General features: G+C 36.0%; 1 protein-coding gene and 1 long non-coding RNA gene across 5 annotated transcripts; one reads left to right on the top strand and one right to left on the bottom strand.

The window, feature by feature from the left end:
• The first annotated feature begins 256 nt into the window (after positions 1 to 256).
• LOC107871106 (long-chain-alcohol oxidase FAO4A-like) lies at positions 257 to 9536 on the top strand. 4 transcript variants are annotated; one of them, XM_047395640.1, is made up of 4 exons: positions 257 to 2958; positions 3029 to 3109; positions 8644 to 8874; positions 9114 to 9536. In XM_047395640.1, exon 1 carries the CDS (start codon positions 343 to 345, stop codon positions 1750 to 1752), a length of 1410 nt encoding a protein of 469 aa, XP_047251596.1. In that variant the 5' UTR covers positions 257 to 342; the 3' UTR covers positions 1753 to 2958; positions 3029 to 3109; positions 8644 to 8874; positions 9114 to 9536. The 4 variants fall into 4 exon arrangements, with proteins under 4 accessions (XP_047251596.1, XP_047251604.1, XP_047251608.1 ...); XM_047395648.1 differs by having other exon boundaries at positions 343 to 2958; positions 3040 to 3109; XM_047395652.1 differs by having other exon boundaries at positions 343 to 2958; positions 3040 to 3109; positions 8528 to 8874.
• A 2497-nt stretch (positions 9537 to 12033) lies between these two features.
• On the bottom strand, positions 12034 to 14837 carry LOC107871111. Its single transcript, XR_001674612.2, has 3 exons — positions 14541 to 14837; positions 14165 to 14224; positions 12034 to 13280 (listed from the first exon to the last, which is right to left on the bottom strand). It is a non-coding gene; the product is annotated as an uncharacterized LOC107871111 (long non-coding RNA).
• Positions 14838 to 16359: the final 1522 nt, after the last annotated feature.

Below are 16359 nucleotides of genomic sequence, written 5' to 3'. Positions count from 1 at the left end.
CTTTGTAACTCAAAATGCATTTGTTTCAATATTAATTGAAACATAAAAAACTTTTAACCGATGCACTTGTTCCAAAAAAATGATTGAAACATAAACTTCAGTAATAACATCAAGAACACAAAGAGAAGTACAGAGTGCCCTGCTTTCATAATTGAGTGTGAAGCTGTTGTAGTTGGTTCAGGTTCTGGTGGTGGTGTTATAGCTGGGAATCTTGCAAATTCTGGACACAAAGTACTTGTCTTAGAAAAAGGAAGTTATCTTGCAAGAACAAACCAAGTACTTGTCTTAGAAAAAGGAAGTTATCTTGCAAGAACAAACCTTTCACTGCTTGAAGGTACTTCAATGGATCAAATGTACCTTGGAAGTGGACTACTAATAACTGCCGACATGGAAGTTATGCTGCTTGCTGGATCCACTGTTGGTGGTGGCTCGACGATTAACTGGGCAGCTTTGATTCAAACTCCACAACATGTACTAAAAGAATGGTCCGAAAGCTACAATCTTGAACTGTTTGGAAGTGAATTCTACAAGGGGGCTATGAAGATTGTATGTGACAAAATGGGAGTTCAGTCTGAAATAGAGGATGAAGGGTTCCAAAACATGATTTTGAGAAAAGGGTGTCAAGAATTGGGGTATCCAGTGGAAACAGTCCCTAGGAATGCGCCCTCGGGTCACTACTGTGGATGGTGTAGCATGGGTTGTAAAGATGGGAGGAAACAAGGTACAGCTGAGACATGGCTAGTTGATTTGGTGAAATCAGGCAATGGTGCAATACTTCCTGAATGTGAAGCCTTGGAAGTGATCCATGAAAAAAAGAATGACAATTCAGGAAAAAGTAAAGCCGTTGGAGTTGCTTTTGCATTTCAAAATTATGATGGGGTGAGGCAAATTGGCATGGTGAAATCAAAAGTCACAATAGTAGCTTGTGGTGCTCTTAGCACACCTTCATTGCTCAAGAGGAGTGGCTTAAAGAATCCAAATATTGGCAGAAACTTACACCTCCATCCAGTCGTTATCGCCTGGGGATACTTTCCTGATTCACAACCAATGTCAAATGAAATATGGCCAAAAGCAGGGAAGAAAAGTTATGAAGGAGGGATAATAACAGCAGTGTCTAAAGTCGTGGCAAATTTCAAAGGATCAGGATATGGTGCGATCCTACAGACACCAGGATTGCACCCTGGCATGTTTTCAGCACTAATGCCATGGGTTTCAGGCCTAGATATCAAGATGAGAATGAGCAAATATTCAAGAACCGCATATATCTTTGCGTTGGCAAGGGACAAGGGATCAGGAGAAGCATTTTCACCCTATTCAGTAACTTACAAGTTGGATAAAACTGATGAAGAAAATTTAAAACTTGGCCTAGAGAAGACGTTAAGAATCTTGGCAGCTGCGGGTGCAGAAGAGATTGGAACTCAACACACAAAAGGAAGGAGTTTGAAGGTGAAAGAAGCAAGTTTAAAGGAGTTTGAGAGGTTTGTGAAACAAGAAAGTTCGATAGGAATGGGAAAACATTCAGTTCCTATATGTTCAGCACATCAAATGGGAAGTTGTAGGATGGGAGTTGATCCAACAACTTCAGTGGTTAATTCCAAAGGAGAAACATGGGAAGTAGAAGGTTTGTTTCTTGGTGATTCAAGTGTGTTTCCAACTGCTCTTGGAGTGAATCCAATGGTCACAATTCAATCTATTTCTTATTGCACTGCACAATCTGTGCTTCAAGTTCTTAAGAATCAAAAGTCGGAGTAAAAAAGCATTGAAAAAATTGTTAATGTTCATTAAAGTTTGTGTAATATCTCTACCTTCAACTTATGAGTTTTAAGGCTAGAGTAAGCATCATGGGATAAGATCTCTGGAGGAATCCATATATCTTACCAAGTGTAAACACTATTCTATGTTCTAGTAAAATTGTAGTGTAACTATTTCTTTTTAGCAACTTGAGAATTCCCTATTGAAAAGATGGGGAAGCATGTTAGTTAACATCACGGGAGATTAACTATAAATTGAAGTTGAATATGGTGTTACTTGGTTCTATTTATTTGATTTTCATGGTTGATTTTAAGTATGACTTTGAAGTTGGGTGGTCTTGAACTTTCGACTCGCTTGCTCCATGGGCAAAACTTCAAGTTTAATAAGTTTCGGTTCGGCACCATTTTTGACTTTTGGCTTTGAAGGTTGCCTATGGGGCAAGGTGGAGTCAAAAATTCAATACCGCCAATATATATATATTTTTTTTGTTTAGACACATTTTATTAATTACAGAAAATGTCAATCTCAAATGTCTTTTTTAGTAAGATCTATAAACGAGTCAATCTCAAATGTTTCGTTACGTGTGATATATCTCTACTAAATGCATCCATAAGTAGAGAAAGAAACCATTGCATGTTCCTTGAATATTTAGATAGGGTAGTTCCAAGTTCAGAAAGGGAAGAATGGGGTGGCCGCGGGGATGTGATTGTTGATTGGTTTATTTGCTGGTGACTTAAATGTGGGTGATTGGCACAATAGGCTATTTTCACACTTATGTTTTAAGATTGTTACCACTATCTGGAGAATTAATAATGTTTCCGCTTTTCCTTTAGTGTGACTTGAATCCTCAACCTACCTATTGATTTTTTGTTAGCTGCTTAGCGTGACTCGAACCCTTAATCTACCTATTGATTCTATTGATTTTATTTTAGGGTGACCTGAACCCTTAACCTACCTATTGATTTTCTTTTAGCTTAATCCGAACCCTTAATCTGCCTATTGAACCCCAACAAAAACTCCATTTCTCTTGTTGTTTCAGACAAATAAAAGTGAAATTTCCTCTAACAACAAGCTTTCAAATCTCATTGTGAAATTTTGATTAAGGTGAAATGTCGACCTCTTAGTGAAATTAAGGTGAAACTAAGCTTTCAGATGGAGAAAGCAATCTTCCATGAACAGTAATCTCATAGTGAAATTTCAATTAAGGTGAATTTTCGAGCTCTTAGTGAAATTTCGATTCATTTAGCTATCAATCTCTTAGTGAAATTTCGAACAGGAATCTCTTAGTGTTGTTTGCTGTTTCGGAGCTAACCACTTGCTGTGTTGAAGTGTTCTTCTTCAATTTGGGGATTTTAAGGTTAGTATTTTCTTCTAATTGATGGATTCAATCTAATTTTTTATATTTCTATTTTGGAATTTTCTCTGGATATAAGCTGTTAAGTATGTAGGGGTTTAATGTAGTTTTTTTTTTTCCTTCTTGTTTTGGATGTTTTTTTGTCTCGTGAGGTTAGTTCAAATGTTGTTTTTATGCTATTTGGGTAGCTAAATCTGTGGCACTTTTGTCCGTGAGATTTCAAGAAAGTAGAAAAATGCACAAAACTGAGAAGAGAATGCTAATTGTGGAGAGTTTGTCCTAGTTCTTAGGAAATTAGAATATGTTGGAAAATAAAATGCCTATCTGTTATGTTTGTTCCAGTCTTAAGGAAGTAATAGGTTGTTATCTAGTCTTTGGGCGTGTTTTTGATGCACTCAGATTGCATGATTTAAAGTCATACATAGGCGTGTTTTTGCCTATGGGCGTGGATAGTATGTGGGATAGGGCCGCGGGTTGCATCAAGGATACTGCTAGAGAGGTTTTGGGTGTTTCGAAGGGATAGTCTGGCCGGCATCGGGGGGACTGGTGGTGGAATGAAAAAGTTAAGAAAAAGGTGGAGACGAAGAAGGCGGCGTACGTTAAGTTGGTTGAGAGTAAGGATGAAGAGGAGAAGCGGGTGAGCAGGGAGGAGTACAAGTTAGCTAAGAAGGAGGCTAAGTTAGCTGTTACGGCTGCTAAGACAACAACTTTTGTGAGTCTGTATAAGGGGTTGGAGGAGAAAGGCGGGGAAAAGATGTTGTTTAGGCTTGCCGAGGTTAGGGAGTGGAAGGGTCGGGATTGGACCAAGTGAAGTGCATTAAGGGAGGGGATGACAAAGTTTTGGTGGAAGACGCCCTCATTAAGAAAAGATGGCAGTCGTATTTTCATAGGCTCATGAATGGTGAGGGGGATAGAGGTGTTGTGTTGGTGGAGTTGGAGCACTCCGGGGAGTGTCGCGATTTCGGATTTTTTCGGCGTTTTAAGGTAGAGGAGGTTAGCGAGGCTATTCGCAAGATGCAAAGGGGTAGGGCGATGGGGCCCGACGACATTCCGGTAGATTTTGGGAAGTTTTCTTGCGGGGCAGGGTTGAGGTGGCTAACCAACTTGTTTAACATCATTTTCAAGTCCGCTAAGATGCCTGAGGCGTGGAGATAGAGCACGATGATCCCTTTATATAAGAACAAGGGTGACATTCAGAGTTGCAACAATTATTGGGGTATTAAGTTGTTGAGTCACATCATGAAAATTTGGGAGAGGGTGGTGGAACGGAAGTTAAGGAAGATTGTCTCTATTTCGGAGAATCAATTTGGTTTTATGCCTGGTCGCTCCACGACTGAGGCAATTCACCTAGTGCGAAGACTGGTAGACCAGTATAGAGAGAGGAAGAGGGATATTCACTTGGTGTTTATTGACTTGGAAAAGGCGTATAACAAGGTCCCTAGGGAGGTTCTGTGGAGATGCTTGGAGGCGAGAGGGGTCCCTGTGGCGTACATCAGAGCGATTAAGGACACTCGGGTAAGGACAGTGGGAGGAGATTCCGAGCATTTCCCGGTCTTGACTGGGTTGCACTAGGGATCGACTCTTAGTCCGTTTCTTTCTGTCTTGGTAATGGATGTGTTGATGAGGAGCATACAAGGCGAGGTGCCTTGGTGTATGATTTTTGCGGATGATGTAGTTTTGATTGATGAGTCGCGACAAGGTGTTAATAATAAGCTAGAGGTTTGGCGACAAACCCTGGAGTCTAAAGGTTTTCGGTTGGGTAGGATTAAGACGGAGTACTTGGAATGCAAGTTTAGTAACTTAAGACAAGAGGAGGAGGTGGTAGTGAAGTTGGATTCCCAGGCGGTTTGCAAGAGAGATAGTTTTAAGTATCTTGGGTCTATGATTCAGGGGAATGGAGAGATATATGAGGATGTCTCTCACCGTTTTAGGGCAGGTTGGATGAAATGGAGGCTCGCTTCAGGAATTTTATGCGATAAAAAGGTGCAGTCCGGCCGGCTAAGTTATATGGAGCGGAGTGTTGGCCGGTTAAGAATTCTCATATCCAAAAGTTGAAGGTGGCGGAAATGAGGATGTTGCGTTGGATGTGTGGTTTTACAAGGGCTGACAGGGTTAGGAATGATAGTATTCAGGAGAAGGTGGAAGTGGTGTCGGTGGAGAATAATTTGCGGGAAGTTAGGTTGAGATGGTTTGGCCATGTGATGAGGAGAGGCACGGATGTCCCGGTTCGTAGGTGTGAGAGGTTGGCCTTGGACGGTTTCAAGCGGGGTAGGGGTAGACCGTAGAAATACTGGAGGGAAGTGATTAAACGTGACATGGAGCAGTTACAGCTGACTGAGGACACGACCCAGGATAGGAAGGTATGGAGGAAAAACATTAGGATAGAGGGCTAAGGTGTGTAGTTGAGTCGTAGGCAATAGGTAGGAGGGCTTTGGTGTCCTTGTTTGGCAGTGTTCAATATTTTTTGTGGATGTCATACTTATGTTATTTTATCATGTTCCATGCATTTTTTTTTTCTATATATACTGTCCTCTATCTTGAGCCGGGGGTCTATCGGAAACAACCTCTCTACTTCTTTAGAGGTAGTGGTATAGACTGCGTACACTCTACCCTCCCCAGACCCCACGATATGGGAATATACTGGGTTTGTTGTTGTTGTTGTTGTATAGTATTGAGTTCTCAGATTTTCATTTTCGCGTTGCTGGTTTTTTTCTTTCATTTGTTGTTAAAATTCCTTGTCAACTTGATATAGTGGTTCACCTTTAATATAATCTACGGGTTTCCTCTGCACTAAAGATGAAATATTTCCTTTTCTCCCACTCTCCATCACAAGCAGTAACCACTATATGTTACAGTAATGAAGAAAAGTTCACTGCTTTGATGTATTGGTTAAAATGCAATCACGTTTAATGCTTTGCTCGTCTAAAGCTTGTTCAGAAAAGTCTAATCAACCTGCTTTGTTTTTTCTTTTCTGGGGGGCTGGAGGGTGTCTCTGGAATGTCCCTTTGTTAGTTCTTAAGTCACGTGAAGTCCATTTGCTGGTAATGTTTTGACCTCAAAAGTCTCTTCTCGATATATAGAAAGGAAGACCAAATCAAAAGCATTAAGGATCTAGGTTTTAAATGCATGAACACGACCGATTTTATAATAGTTTCGAAGTGTAGGATTTTGCGACATGCTTCCTGAACCAGGGTTGTTCATCCTGCAATACATGAATTATTTTTTTTTGGGTCTGGAACTTCAAATTTTTTGCTAATTCAGCGGGAGTTTCCTGGAGAGAAAGGATTAGAAATCGGAATTGGTTTTACATTGTAGAAAAATGGATTAGATGCACATGACCACTGACGTGATTGAAATATGAACGACTATTAAACTTATAAGGTTGTTGTTAACTCTTACCTCTCTATTTCAGTGGACAAAGGGGCTATTTTATTTCAGAGTTCTTTTAAGCTTCATGGATGTATTGGGACACTATTTGTCATCCAATGTACTGAAGATAAACACACAACTTTTATTTAATTGCCACAGCATGTGTGATAGGTATTAGATATGACTATTAAACTAGAAACTTCGATGAGATTCCTAGGCTATGATTAGTCAAACATAATTTATAAACTTCTAGGATACATGCATATTTCAGTACACCTAGTATATATGAAGCAACACAGAAAAGAATTATTTCTTCTTCACATAGGAAATCGAGAATTGTTAAGGCATTTGTTCTTCTGTATCTGGACCCATGTTAAGGCATTTGTTCTTCTGATTGTGCCTAATTTCATGTAAATGTTGTTTGTTCACTTTGTTCAAATAGTTCTCAAGTTAAGCAGCTTTTTTCCATAGACAATGTACTATGCCGATGAGGTTTTATTATTCATACCAACTGCGCCAAAATCAAAACATCGTATGCATAGTACAACTGCACTATAACATGTGTCAATAAGCTAATATTTGGATTCATAACTTGTATTGTATGTATTAAAGTCTTGATGGAATTTCATTTTCTTAGTAGTTATTTTTGCAACTTAGCATGTAGGAAATGTGGCTTAGAAGTTAGAACTTTGGTGATATTAGTTCATTATCAGATCTACAAATTAGGCTTTGGTATCATTTTGTATTGAGAACTTTAGTTTCTATGTGAACTTAAAACCTGTAGTTGAGTTTTATATTCTTCTTATTTTTTTTTTGAAAATAGTATTTGTAAAATGTGTCTTAGAACAGCAAGAATTTATTCCAAATTTGCGCCTAAGCTGCTATGCTATTATTTGGATTGAGAATCTTAATTTCTATGCAAATTTAAACCTGGATGAGAATCTTAATTTCTATGCAAATTTAAACCTGGAAAATAATGGATTTATTTCTATTTACTCAGTTTCCTGTATGCTTCCTTATTTTGTATGTGCTGCTGTAAGTTGTAGTTCCATTTGAGTTTCTTCACGTTTAACCATCTAACTCTACCAGTCTCTACGTTCATTTTCCCAGTTTTTGTGTAATATATGTATATATTATATTTGTGTATGGTTGATCTCTCTTCTATTCTGGGTATTATTTGATTCTAAAATCTGATAGTACACATAGTATCAGGGTCCTTAACTACTACAAATTTACTGCTAGAGTTTATCTCATCAATACGTTAAAGCATGTATTCTGATGTGTTTCATAGTAACTACCCAAATTCTGGAAGTTGATTAGTGTCATATGATATCATTTCAGGATGATTTCCTACCTTTTTTCTGTAGGCTTCTTGGGAAGTTTCAATTAGATAATTTTATCAAGACATTGATAACCATATATGGAGCTCAGACTATCTGGGCTTTTAAAATTGTATATGATACTTGTTCTGCATTCTATAAGTAGATAATTAATATAGGGATGGGTAATTAATAATGTCACTTCTTTGTAGTGTCTGTTAGATAAAATGTTATCACCGATTTGACATACCCTCTCCATTCTAATTTATGTGGAAGTGTTTGATTTGACACAGTTTATGAAAGAAAAATATGCTTTTGGCGCTTGTGGTTCTAAACCTGCAATGACGTTTCTAAGGCAATAAAAAATGCATTAAGGGTATAATTACCATCACTAAAAAACTGTCATGTTTTTATAACAAACTAACATGGAAAGAGTGTCACATAAAATAAAAAGATTGAGTAGTTAAATAGCATTTAACTAGGCAATCAAATTTGTCATGGTGTAATAATCTTTTCTTTCTGTTGTTATTCTATGCCATAAAAAGGATGGAAAAGTGAAACTTCCAAGTATCATGCTTTATCATCAGACATGTTTGTTAACATGTTTGTTGTGGTTATGTCTAATCTGTCAAATAATTGATCTTATAGGCCTTTGCTATCTCTTTTCTGCACTCCCTAAGTCCCGGTACAACCTGGTTATGTCTGATGCAACTTTTATATGCAAATTCTCAAGGTCTTTCTCATTTGGGAAATGGACCTTTGAACAAATGCTATTGCAGATACAGTAATTCTTTTTCCTCAGAAATATAAATACTTGGCTGCCATCTGCTGAACCTAATATTTGATTAGGCTGATGTTGATGGAAATGGAGTTCTAGACTACGGGGAGTTTGTAGCAGTTATAATCCACTTACAGAGAATTGAAAATGATGAGCATTTTCGTAGAGCATTCATGTTTTTTGACAAGAATGGAAGTAGTTATATTGAGCTTGATGAGCTATGAGAAGCTTTAGCAGATGACTCATGAGCATGGGACACTGATGTAGTGAATGAGATCATGCGCCAAGTTGATACGGACAAGGTTAGACTCATCTTCCTTCCATTTAATGATCCTGCCGTTTTTTCCATTGCTCTTTCAACATATTTAGAGAAACGAGCTAGAATGTTTCTTAACATTAATCATTGTTGAAAAAGCTTGTTGGATCTTATCAAGCACTGCAACGTTTGCACTTGTAAATTTATCTACCCGTATTTCCCCTTTCACCGTGTCCTGTCTCTGATGTGTCATGCCAGTTTTCCATCATTATTGCATTTTCTCAGGATGGACAAATCTATTACGAGGAGTTTGTAGCAATGATGAAGACAAGAACCGATTAGAGAAAGGCGTCTCGACAATACTCAAGAGAAAGATTCAAAAGCTCACGTGTTAATGAAGGATGGCACTCTCCAACTTCAGGATGTACTCAGTGGCCAAGAAGTCATTGTTTTAAGTTAATAAAAGGCTTTATTTTACTATTCTAATGATTTCCATTCGTTGTTTTAATAGGTTCCATAGCAAATCAAAGCAAACCTGATCATATGTAATAAACAACCGTTGCAATTGGTATTTGAGCTAGTTAGAACATGTGCAACAATCGTTGTAACAGATCAATAAATCGTTGCAGTAGTATAAGAAATTGTTGCAAAATACCACTGAAACCGTTGCAATATGTAATGAACAACCATTGCAAGAGACTAGAAACCCATTGCAATAGCTTAAAGAAATAGTTGCAACAGGTAGCCAAAAAACGTTGCATAGAATAATAAACTATTGTAATAGGCTTTCAGAATAGTTGCAATAGACAGACAAAAACCGTTGCAATAGAATAAAAAAATTGTCACAATTAATGCTATTGCAACAGTTTAGTGTCGTTGCAATACAATCTATTGCAACAGGTTAGAGCTATCATTATAGATGAAAAGAGGCATTCCAATAAGAGAAAAAATAACAGCTACTATAGGTTAGTCTATGGCAATGGTTTTTGCCAACTGTCGCATAAACTGTTGTCATATCTCTATCGCGACGCTCACATATGGGACGCATGCTTAACTGTTGCGGTAGATCTATGATGTCGGTTTTGATGTATATTGCAATAGTTTTGAAACCGTCGCCTTAGAGATAATTTCTAGTAGTGTACCATTTGACGTCCTTCAACCAAATATGTATCCTATTTAGCAAATTATTAAGCCTAAAAGAAATAGCATTCAATGGTTCATCTCCTTAAATCTCTCCATCTCTTCTTCTTTCATTTCTCTCTCTCCCCCATTTTTTTTTCTCTATTTCCATATCCATCTCCTCAAATCTCTCCCATTTTTTCCTCTCTTTCTTTTGAATATCTTGTAAGGTAATATGTGGTATGATATAATGGAGATATTTCTTGAAAAGTCGAAGTCATGATTCTCAATTATATGAGTATATGTAAATTTAAGTCAAACAAATTACTATAATGATAAATTTACCATACCGTTATTATACCAAAATCAAATTTGAAATATTGAACCAAACAAAATTAATTTTGAAGTAATAGTAGTACAGTATTAGAAAGCAAAAATTACCAAACCAACGTTTTCAAAACAATCACTTACCTACCATGCCCACCCCTAGTCACGTTATGCCCTTCAAACAGAAGTTTACTGGAGTTAAATGTGTTGGTCTTTCTGTGCAAACGTTAACACTAAAAAATCTAACCTTCTCCAACATGACATTTCCACATCAAAAGTTTGACAAATTTTACAATTATTGGAGTTACATGTGTTGCTCTTTAACAAAATGAAAAAGACTCAAACCATTACTTGTGTGGCTTATATGTTAGGGTTTTTGCCAGAGTTTTCTTATCAAAATTAAGTTTTATATTTTTTTTAGAAAGAAGATAAAAGTAATAACATAATTACTTTTACTTTTTCTAAAAATGAAAATATAATTTTTTTTTTCATATTTGGCTAACCTCTTTCTAAGAGGAAAGGTTTTGGACTTCTATAAATAGAAAACTCTTTTCATACCATAACACAATAGCATCCACAATGTAGTCTTTTAAGGGGAGATTTTCTCTCACATTAGTTTCTATGTTTTAAATTTTAGGTTTTATATGTAGGCCAATTGCCCAAATCATATAATAATATTGCGTTTTTAGTATTGTTTTATTTGTCTTCTGCATTGTCACCACGATGGTTTGCAACTAATAGCTTCTGCATGATGCCCTCTCGATTTCGAACCGAACAAGCGGTATCAGAGTTTATGGTTCAATGGTCCAATGGTGTGATGAGACGAGATTAAACAGGTTCAAAGTGGTTTCAAAATCAAAGTTGCAACAAATTTAATGATAATGAAGATATATATCCAAAAACTACATGTGGAGAAAAGTTTAAAATAATTTTTCAACAATCCTGCTGTTAATTCATCTTTAAAACCAAATCAATTTTCAACTCATGTTTATGGGCTCCAACTTTCAACCCCTGCTTACTTTCAACGCTTGGCTCCTTTCAACTCGTGCATTTACTTTTAACGCATGAGTTTCACTCTTAACCTGTGCTCACTTTCAATGCACAAGGCTTCACTTTCAACCCTGTTTACTTATAACACAGGGCTCCAATAATATTAACTCATACATTTATTTTCAACGCATAGGAATCCAATTTTCAACCCAGATCAACTTTTAATCATGGTAAGCAGCAGCAATATATGAAGATCGTGAAGGATTAAGAATATTTTGCCAGAAAATTAAGTCAAAAAGAGGAGATTTATTAGGATTTTTGCCCTGATTTTCTTACCAAAATTAAGTTTTACTTTTTTTAGAAGGAAAATAAAAGTAATAACATAATTACTTCTACTTTTCCTAAAAAGGAAAATATAAAATTTTTTGATATTTGGCTAACCTCTTTCTAATGGGAAAGATTTTGGACTTTTATAAATAGGAAACCATAACACAATATATCTACAATGTAGTCATTTAAGAGTCAAGTTTAGGGGAGATTATCATTAGTTTCTATGTTTTAAATTTTAGGTTTTATACGTAGGCCAATTGGTCAAATCATATAATAATATTGTGTTTTTAGTATTGTTTTATGTATCTTCTACATTATCACCACATGGTTTGTAACTAATAGCTTCCGCATGACGCTCTGTGGATTTCGAACCCAACATTATACACTCAAACAGTCACACTTAATGACAATCACAAAAAAAAAGACAAAAAAGAATATGTTTGATGTACATACACTATAGTAGTATATTTACTTAGGAACTTTTTGTCATGCATAATATATTGCTCTTACGTATTTTTGTACTTCTACAAATCTTAAAGGTCCAATATTTACTTTCAAGAATTCAAAATCAGTGAAATGGCCCTTATGTTACAGTTTTCTGGTTTTGAATTTCCAGTTTCTTTATCCACTGTTCGCCGTACACATTCTCCAGTACATGCTCCATCACCTGTTATTCAATCGGATTCTAACACAAGTGTTTTTCATATTCATAAAGAAAAAGTAGAAGGGGTGGAGAAAAATGTAGAAAAGGTGATAGAAAATTTTTGCTTTTTTATTAGAAATTCCTTTTTTAACTGTTGGTATTTGTTTGATTTTTTTGGGTTGTTTTTTTGCATGTTATTTATAGCTGTAGGTTTTTTGCTATTCTTGCTGTGTGGGGTTCATTGATTGGATCTTTTCTTTGTTTTATCAAGGTTTAGTCTTTTAACTCTTTCGTATTTTGATCAGTTCTTTTACTTAATTATGCACTGCAATTGGGTTTCATTTCTTGTTGTTAAGGTTTTTTTTTTAGTAGTTGTAGTATTGCTTCTGTAGTTTCTTATCCTTTGATTTCCGTTACTATCTGTTTTTCTTGTACCTCGATTATTGTATTATTTTATGGTAGTTTCCACTCTGTTACTATCTGTTATTTTTGTTATTGTCTGTTGATTCTTGTACTTCCATTATCACTTTAGACTTTTTCTTGAGTCGATAGTCTTGGAAACAATATCTCTAGAGGCAGAGGTAAGATTTGCGCACACTCTATCCTCCTCAGGCCCCACTTTGTGGGAGTACACGGGATGTTTTGTTAATGTTGCAAGTTTTTTTTTTTTTTAAAAAGTGATAAATAGTTACAAATTCCTATGTTGGGACTTGGGATTGGAGAAGTAAATTAGATTGAAGTTGTGCTTTTGTCTATCCCTTTTCTTTTAAATGTATTTGGAACTTTCGTCTTAATTATCTAAAAGGATCAGTAGAAAAGTAAAGTCACCCTTTGGGGTGACAGATGGTTTGGCTCGGTATTTGCATAATGGAGGTCTCAAGTTCGAAACGCCTTACTTGTGACACCAGGGGGTTTGCCTTTTGAGTTGAGCTCGTCGCCTGGGCCTTGTCTAGTCCGGTTTACCTCTTCTGTGTTATTTGTGAGCTATTGCACAGGAGCAGATTTACCGTATGTCGCACCCAAAGGGTAGCGGTTGCAGGTCCCTTGTCATAAAAAGGTATAGTCATTTACTTTTTTTGGAAAATTTTAACTCATTGATGAGTTTTGAAAAATATTGTAATCAGTATAGTATTGCTGTGATTGATGAAATGCTTACTTTCTGAGTTGATAACTCTTTTATCTTTTGTTAGTCTAAAATGCACTCCTTTTATAGATTAAAATTGTTTTAAGCAAATAACAGCAATACCGCTAGAGATGGAGAGTTACAATGATATGTAGCAACAATGAATCAAGAATTGCCTATGTAAGGGGGACGAGATTAGATACAAATTAAACACTATCCATGAATTTCGCTTAGGGGCACAAGAACCCACACTTACAAATCCTGTACTATTATTGATTTTGGTCAACCAATTGTTCAGGACTAAACATTTAGTCGACTTCAGTCTGCAAGTCTTTTAGTTAGTGATTTTTCAACCCCATCTCTTATGGGCTTAGAAATGAGGAAGGGTTTTAGAGGTTCTACCATCAAAATTTTACTTAAATGTGTAAGTAAATTATGAGGGTGGGGCAGATATGGTTAATTTGTTGCATGGTGGTATAGCAAATATATTTTTTTAGTCCTTATATGATTTGAAAATTGATAAAGATTACGACAATATGCAAATCTTACCCTATAATAATGTGGAGGTAGAGAGATTACTTCTAAAAGACCCTCAGCTTAAGAGCAGCGAATCAAAGTAGTTATGGAAAAAGAAAATATGGCAGGGGAGAAAACAAGTCTAGTAATATAGAAAGCAGTATAGCACATCCAGAAAAAGACAGTAATAAGTCATGTTATTCTACCCACAATCATATCCTAACATCCATATCTAACAGGTAACATATATAAAACATCATCTCAAGAGAAGAGTAGACAAAATCCTACCTCAATGCCGAATTAAAATCCTTGAATCATCCACAAATCGTCTTTCTTTATTCTATGATCCTGAAATATTGTCACGCTATTAAAATAGTAATTTACATGTCGTTAGGAGTAATCTACATGTCGGGTCAAATTTCGAGTCAAGAACGGACTCGTGGGGCTGCGAACATAATCCAAAACTGAACCCGTCACGAGGTCCCTCGAAGGACAAGAAAGTTGCGCTCAAAAGCTGAGTACAAATTGAGCACAATTCGGGTCTCAAATCAACCCTCAAAGTTTAAGAATTCAAGCCTTAATTTCTAAGAATTTTACTAAGAATTAGGATGGAAATTGAAGGAAATATTAATGAAAAATGACAAGAAGAGTTAGGTTAGCTTACCTTAACTTATATGGATGATTTATCACTTTTTTTCCTCTCTTTAAGCTCCCAATTTGGTGTAAAAGGGGTGGAAGAAGTGATAGAAAATCGAGTGAAGAAAAAGAATTAAATAGTGTCAAGTGTCTCTTAAGCGATAATCCTGTTGCTTACACGGCAGTCGCTTAAGCGACTTACCTATCGTTTAGTCAATCGGTCAACAAGGTTGGGTACCACTTACGCAAACCATAGGCTTCTTACACGATGTTGCTTAAGCAGACAAAGCATCCATATGCGGCCACAGACCAGATCGATGACCAATGCCGTTTACGCAACACATAGTCGCATACGTGATGACCGCATAAGCCATCATATTATTGCTTAATCAGTCAAATCAGTGACCTAATGCATCAAATTTTGCCAAGTTCGGAATGGACTTCGATCGAGTGTTCGAGATTCGTTTGGAATCCCGTGTGCACAAATAAAATATGCTATCATACTAAATTCGACGTTCAGTACTCAATGGAACCATCAAAACTTTCATCCAAGATTATTTGATTGAGTGTAGGGTCCACACCTATAGTTTCATTTTTCTCATAGTTCGTCCAATAGTCCAAAACGAGTCTAAAATTCTTGGGACCTGAACCAAGGGTCCCCCTAGCCTAGAATTAACATTCCAGAGTTGATGCCACTGTCAGAATTCTCATTCGAGGTCTTTTACTGGGAGTTTGAGTCTGATACCAAATTCTAAACAGTGAAAGCTCCAAAACAGAAAATCGAGCCTAAAATCCAAACGAACTGTCCGATAATCGAACCGACAGTTTCCTCATATCATAAATGACCTGTAGCCGCTGTGGGAAGACTCAAATGTCGAAAATACACATATATCGAGGAAATAACCTGGAGGGTCATTACACATATGACGTTTTCTAAAAGGGGTATTTGCGCATTTCAGCCATTGATAACATTCAAAAAGGGGTATTTGTGCCATTGACGACATCCAAATCTTCGTAACTTTTGGACCTAAATTTAAGGATGAAGTACATAAATATTCGTTTTAAGATCGTTATCTAATTTATGTCCGCTTTTATAATTTATTTTTTTAATTATAAATTCATCTACCTCTGGGAACAATTTGGACATACGCGGCTAAGGTTAAAAATTCACGTCTAAAATGCATGTTAAATTGTTTTAAAATCTAATATTTTGCTTGAATTCTATCTAATATTGAGTATTCATGCCAAAAAAATATAGGATCATTATATGAATAGCTGAGTAGATATACTAGTTATTTTTTCAATTTAGTATACATAAATTATACACTCATTATATATGGTTATACACATAGTATATATGAATTATACATATATTATACCTTCGTCAGATATTTTTAATTTGATCAATTAGGTGACTGCTATTTTGATTAATGACTATTTAGGTTGATTGTTCAAAAATTTTACTAAACAGATACTAGTTAAATGGGCGACTGAAATTGAATTCCCCTCATTTTTTGACCAAATTTAAAACTATATTATTAAAATGTATCCACAAGTGGCCAGCCCATGTGTCTGTTCTTCATTCTCCGGGTTTAGTTCATAATAGCCTTCATAAAGATTTGTTTTTATTTTTTGACTCCATTTGATAAAAAATTTAAAATATAGTCTTCGCTATAGAAAATTTGCTAAGCTAAGCTTTGTTATCAATCGAGCATAAGTTCAGGATTTAAATTAGTTTTGTTTATAAAATTGACATTAAGGATAATTTAAGACAGAGAACATATATTGACCACAAGTTTTGATTCATAAGCAAAAATTAGAACATATACTTAATTGAAGCAACAGAA

The sequence above is a fragment of the Capsicum annuum genome, chromosome 1 (assembly GCF_002878395.1).
Source record: "Capsicum annuum cultivar UCD-10X-F1 chromosome 1, UCD10Xv1.1, whole genome shotgun sequence".
Taxonomy (NCBI): Eukaryota; Viridiplantae; Streptophyta; class Magnoliopsida; order Solanales; family Solanaceae; genus Capsicum; species Capsicum annuum.
Note: the sequence above shows the minus strand (reverse complement) of the source record. Positions and strands in the feature narration are given on the sequence as shown.